We start from the raw sequence: 6,519 nt of genomic DNA, 5'->3' as shown, positions 1-6,519 counted from the left end.
TCCTCTCTTTTATTTTTCTCTTAATTGGGTTAGAATTGATTTTGGCCAAGTTTGGACTTAAATTTATAATTTAGAGACAAAAATAGAAAAAATTGAAAAGGTAGTGGCACGTGAATATATTCGTACCAATCCCTAACTATACCTTAATATACAGCAGAATCTTAATTAAGGTATTTGTGCATCCAACAAAAAAAAAAGAATATTGTTCTTTATTTGTATGCAGCAGAAATTTACTATGATTTTATGTAGGACAGTTGAATTTGTATGAGTGTTTAATCTTCTAAGTTTCAACAATTCAGAATATCGTATAAAGTTCCATGTATATAAACAGTTACAAATACATAATTAAGGAGGCATGGGAACTGGGCCATAACTGCATTGCATCCAAGCGTACATTACTGCATCAAACTACGTTGATCATGATGCCGATCAACACAAACTAACCAAATTAAACTGCAAACTAAACAAAAGGCGACCATGGCAGAGGCAGGCTACAACAAATAGAGCTGCGTTACGATTAATTAGTGGCCACCACCCATTCCTGGGGAAAGAGATATTTGCTTGGGTGGGTTCGGCAGCGCCAAGATTGCCAGCGACGCGCTAACCGCAGCCGAAATGGAGCCCAATACAAAGGCTGGCAAGTTGCCGCCCCCAAACGCTGCATCCAGTGGTCCGCTAACAACCGATACAAACATCTGTCACAGATAAATAAAGCCGAAAGCTAATTTAATAATTCGTCAGATGGTAAAGTTTCATTTGTCCACTTATTTAGCCTTGACCCTGCAGGGGCCCCGGCCCCAACCCCTTTTCCAAGCGTATCAAGATGAGAGAGGGGAATTTTCACCTGTGGGATAACTATAGACATGTTTAGCACTCCTAGGGAGAGACCTGCCATTTTGAGAATGCCATTGAATCAGTACATGGAACAGCTTTGGTGTGCAACAAAAAAAATCACTAGACTTTACCTTGACCACCACCAGCGTTAGAACAATAAATGGACGCCAAAGCGAATGGAATGCTGAATGTTACCTGCATAAAGCCAGAGTTATACTTTAGTTGAAGATCAATTCTAGGAATTACTTTGAATCTCTTAACTAATTTCAAAGTTATACTAACTGATATCATGCATGCCTACTATTTTTCCTGAAAAGATTGCCTTTCTTGCGTTACTTTACGAGTTGGTCTAATTGGTAACTATACACCTTGTTACCTTGATTTCGATGTTGCAAAAAGAGATTCTCTCTCTTAGTATTTCAAAATAATAATGTAGGAAAAGAAAGAAAAGAGGCTCTTCATGTCCACTCCTTAGGGACCCAAGCAAGAGCGAAAGAAACATAGGTTAGGAACTAACCGCAAGTGGAATTCCCAAAAGTCCAAACACGGCCAAGGCCGAGCCTTTGATATTGAGTGGAGGCACGAGATCGGGCCCATTGTGTTTCCTCCAGGCCTCAGCTATCTTGGTAATCAACACCGTCGACGCCAAGGAAGCGCACAAAATGAAGTTCACTATGCCCCACAAGTTTTTAACACCACCAATCAAGCGGCCCACAGGCTCCAGCGCAAGTGAAGTTAGCCCCAAGACGATCGAGTTGATCATCAACCCCAATGCACCTGCTCGCACTCCATCACCGTACATCTTAACTTGATTCGCATTTCCCTTGACCTTGCCTCCATAAACCTCTGTCCCCATCCAATCAGTGTCAAACAACAAGAACGGAAACCAGGCTATCCAATTGAGACAAGTAACAAGGAGCAAGATCCACATTGGCTTCTTCAAAGTCTTGAAAGCTGTCACAATCTCTCCAACGAAAGGAGCCTGTGTTTTGGTTTCTTCCTCTTGGACTTGTTGGTTAAGGGATCCTCCTTCACCGTTGTAACCGCGGTAACAGTCACTAACAGGAGGATCATAATGTCGATAGTGAAGCAAGACTTGAGGTTTGCACAGTAAACATCACAGGCTTTGGTTTTTGTGAAGGGGAAGATCCTGTAAAGGTGTGAGTAGGAACCAGCAGCATAACCCAAGACGTTTCCAACAGCCATGAAAAACGAGAACCACCCATTTGCGGTTCTCATTTTTTTATGGTCATTGGCTGAGAGGTCTGCAAGAAGAGCACGACATGGACCTTGTAACATGTTGTTAGCCACATCAAGAATCCAAAACCCTACAACAAAGATAGCAACCGCTCTTGGTTTCGTGGGACTCTCCAAGGAATCACCAGCATGGTGCCCCATATCTTTGGCGAAACCGATGAGGAATACAGCAATAGAGACGAAGGAAGCTCCGGCAGCAATAAATGGTCGGCGGCGACCAAAGCGAGAGGTGCAACGGTCACTGTTGTAGCCGACAATGGGTTGAACGAGGAGGCCAGAAATAGGGCCACAAAGCCAAATGAAAGCAGCCCAGGTGTGAGGGACACCGAGGGTTTGGACGTAAGGGGTTAGAAGGGAGAGCTGCAGCGCCCATCCGAACTGGATGCCGGCGGCGATGGATGCAACCGTGACGATCTTCCTAAGCGGTCTTGGAGACCGGATGATATCTCCGTTTTCCATTTGGTTGGCCATAACACTCTGCCTGTAAACTGTAAACTGTAAACTGCATTCCTTAGTATGAATAACATGACATCTGTCTCTATCAAAAGATTAAGTAGGTGAGACATAGAATCATGTGATAACTATCCTTTGATCAGTGCAATCACTGCACATGTACAACTTTTTCCAAAGCAATGGGGCTTTCTTTAAAAATTATAAAATAATAATAAGAAACAAAAATTTCCAGGGAATTTAAATCCTTTTGGTTCAATATGAGATTCAAACTTGTTAAGTCATGGAATGACCACGTTCTTAAAAATAAATGTAAGATAATACAAAGAAAATTATCTTAAATGGTGGGTGACATTTTGATAATTAAAATATGGAAGGATAATTCATAAAGGAGGAGAACCACACACCCTCCTTCCATACTTAAAAGAGTTATATGAAATTAAAGACAGAAAGGGTAGAGTTAAAGGCTACCTATTTGAATTCTAGGTTTGCAATCATTTCGGTGCTATAATTATCATCAATGTCCATTTGTGAGAACCCCTTTTTATTCTTCAACACGTCAAGTTTATGCTAAAGGTCGATATGGATGCAATTTAAAACCATGGGGATGGTTCTAGGCTACGTGAATCATTAAGCGTTGAAGATTGTTTCACTGCTAAAATCAAGAGTATGACTACTAAAATTAATGGTGCTATGGAAGGATTTTTTATTGATGGAAAAAACGTCGATAATGGTAAAAAAAATAATAAAACTTTCATTGATATAGATTTCGATGAATAATTAATTTTGTGGATGCAGTAACGAGAGTGAAAGGATAATTGATGAAGCCATCGATTTTTTCTTTAAAATAAAAGTCTGTTCGAAAGGTTTTCTCGCCGTATGTAGTTTATAGCTTTTCGGGAACGAATGGTCAAAAAGCGGGGTCTTAATAAAAGGGCAGCTACAAAGGGTTGCGCACGCCGTGGGTGGCAAGCATGCCCATCATTTATTTTTGATTAAATATTCAAATAAATACTGAAATTATAGTAAAAAAATTATTTTTATTTTTATTATATTTAAATAAATTCCTGAACTTCTATTTCAAATGAAATAAGTTTATCTTCCTAATTATTGATTAGCTTTTATTAGTCAACGATGTATATGGTACCTTTTATACCATGTTATCTGTCACGTGACAGATAATGTGACATTAAATATTGTTGATTAAGATTTATGTGTTTATTTTTTTATCCATTTATTCAATCTTAATCAACAATATTTAATGCAGCATCATCGCTACGTGATAGATGACATGATATAAAAGTAGTACATGTATATACTACGTGACAGATGACATGACATAAAAATACCACATGTATCATTGATTAATGAAAGTTAATCAATAGTTAGGGAGAGAGGCTTATTTGAACTTAAATTAAAACTCAAGAGTTTATTTGAATGCAATAAAAGGATAATGACTAAATTGATTTTTTTTACATAGTTCAACGATTTATTTGGATATTTAGCTTTTATTTTTTGAAATATAAATGAGAAGTAGGAAGGACTTAACCCTCATATATTTGGAATATAATAGTAAAATTTTAACCTTTTACATGATAAAAAATTTACTCAACAAATGTAAGAATTCGGTTTTAGGTAATACAAAATTAGCAAATACCATAAATATAATTTTTTTTTAAGATAAAAAATATCATTTGTTTATTTAGTTTTTACTTTATAACCAAATAAAGTGGCAACGAATAAAAAAAGTGGAGATCTAAAGAAACATAAACCTTAAATTAAAAAATATAAATATATTTTACTTTGTACTTTCTATATATATATATATATATATTCGCCATGAATATAAATTTGAGTTTGTTTATAATTTCAAATGTATATGTGTATACTATGGGTGAATCACTTATTGTCATCTTGTTAATAATAAAATATATTATTTTATTAGTAAATAGTAGATTTTTATTTAATTTAATTTATAAAATATATTTATTAATCAGAAAATATTAATATTAAAATAGGCTGGCCTAGGCTCAACCTAAAGGGACTTGTGGACATCTCTAGTTTGAATTAGATAAGGATATATAATTTTTTAAAATATATATTTAAAATTTTACATTAATTTATTAATGAAATGATAACACGCGATTCAATAAATAATGCATGAAATATTAAAATCAATACAACTATAGTAGTACATCAAACTTAATAGATCCTTTAGATTTTAACGTAAAGGGTAGCAGATAAGGGTGAGGTGAGACTTCAAACAAAAAGATTTTAGGTCCAAAGTCAAAATATACTCTTTTATAGATTAAAAAAAATACTAATAATTCACAAGAGTTTTTCTTTCACACTAATATTTGAACCTCAATTATTGCACATGAATGCAGGCCACCAAAAGACCGCACAACAATTTGGACTGCACCAAGCTTTCCAGATCAATTTTGTTTTTAATTTAGATCCCCTTTTTCTGAATGAAAGAATGATCAAAGCTTTCAAAACAAATGGTTTAAGATTAAACATGAAAAATAGTATCAAATCTTTGGTTTGCAAGACTGTTTTGGAAGCTTCAACTTACCAGCTTTTGCAGTGGGAGCTCTAACTCCAGCTGCAGTAACTGCAATGCTCCAATCCCACCACTCTACTTTCTTCTCTAACTTCTCTTTTCCTGTGAAAGCTTTGTTGAGGTGTGAGATGGTGAGGGACCGAAACTTTCTGCTCCTAAGTGCTAAGTGTTAAGTACAGCAGATGGGTTGAGAATGCATGGAAGGAGGAATCAGTAGGCGTTGTTTGAACCTAGCTCAATACCCTATAAAATGCTCTGCTTTTATACTGCCATATGGATGGTTCAATCATGCTGTCTGGATATTTATACATGTTGGGTCCAAAAGAAAATGTGCTTAGCATAGATGTTAGGAGATATTATTATGGGTATAACAAATTAAAGCAATAAAATTCTTCTGGTAAGGGATTCTCTTATTTTCTTAATAAAATAACAAAAAAATGCAAATGAGAAAATGAAGAATATAGACAAACTCATATAGCAAAAAGAGATTCACATGTCTGCCAAATACATAATGATAAAAGGAAATCACAATTAAGTACAATGACTCATATTACCAAGAATTCTAATCACATGGCCAATGAGGTCCCAAGAAGAGGTGTTGGCAAAGATAAAGATCTCTTTATTGCTTGGTTGTGATTGCGTTGATTGTCTTTATTCTTCTGCTATTTTTGTTCTATGCTATCATCTATACTGTTTATTTATTCTCTTTTTTCCTTCTTTATTATAACAAATAATCAACTAACTTTCCAAAAAAAAACAAAATTCTATCCAAATGCGATAACAAGGATAAAGAATAAGAGAAATGTTAAAGTGGACGGCATTTATTTTCCGATAACATAATAATTGCCCTTAGCATTTGATTTATTTATAAATTATGTCATTATATATATACTCAAACCCAGCATGGATCAATAAATATAAAATCAATTAGCAGGATGTTAAAAGAGTAATTATACATCTTCTTATTCATTGTTTCTAATATGCGTTTCTTAGTGTGATAGGGAAGGAATTTTGGTTTCTTTTTAGACGCATTCAATCATGTACTGCACAAAAATTTTTGGGGGCTTATCTTCATTTCTCTTTTTGCCATTTGGTCATTTTGTCATTGACGCATCAAGTTGAAATTATGGTAAGACCAAAAGAGTTATAAAAAAATGGGTGTTTCGGAAGACACAGGAAACAGACTTTTACGTGGTTCAATCAGCCAAGCCTGCCATGCTCTGCTGCTTGCACTGTCTTCCGTCAGTTCACTTTCAAAATATTCTTCCACCCACTCTACCTAAACCATCTCCTTTTTGGCTGATAATAAAGTCTTGGATCGTATTTTTTTCTCTTGAGAAAGCACCAAGTTCGTGCTAAAGTAATGGCCGGATGCTATCTGCTTAGTTCCCCTGTGAAACATTGGAATTCTTTTG

General features: G+C 35.5%; 1 protein-coding gene across 1 annotated transcript; it reads right to left on the bottom strand.

The window, feature by feature from the left end:
• Positions 1-303: 303 nt before the first annotated feature.
• LOC110428573 (sucrose transport protein SUC8-like) lies at positions 304-5,503 on the bottom strand. Its single transcript, XM_089785662.1, is given in 6 exon segments — positions 304-695; positions 845-888; positions 966-1,029; positions 1,352-1,842; positions 1,845-2,579; positions 5,117-5,503. Coding segments are annotated over 5 exon segments (1,491 nt in total). The 5' UTR covers positions 2,563-2,579; positions 5,117-5,503; the 3' UTR covers positions 304-521.
• Between the last annotated feature and the right edge of the window lie 1,016 nt (positions 5,504-6,519).

Source organism: Theobroma umbraticum, unplaced genomic scaffold, assembly GCF_002168275.2.
Source record: "Theobroma umbraticum cultivar Fairchild unplaced genomic scaffold, ASM216827v3 scaffold_302.0, whole genome shotgun sequence".
NCBI lineage: Eukaryota > Viridiplantae > Streptophyta > Magnoliopsida > Malvales > Malvaceae > Theobroma > Theobroma umbraticum.
Note: the sequence above shows the minus strand (reverse complement) of the source record. Positions and strands in the feature narration are given on the sequence as shown.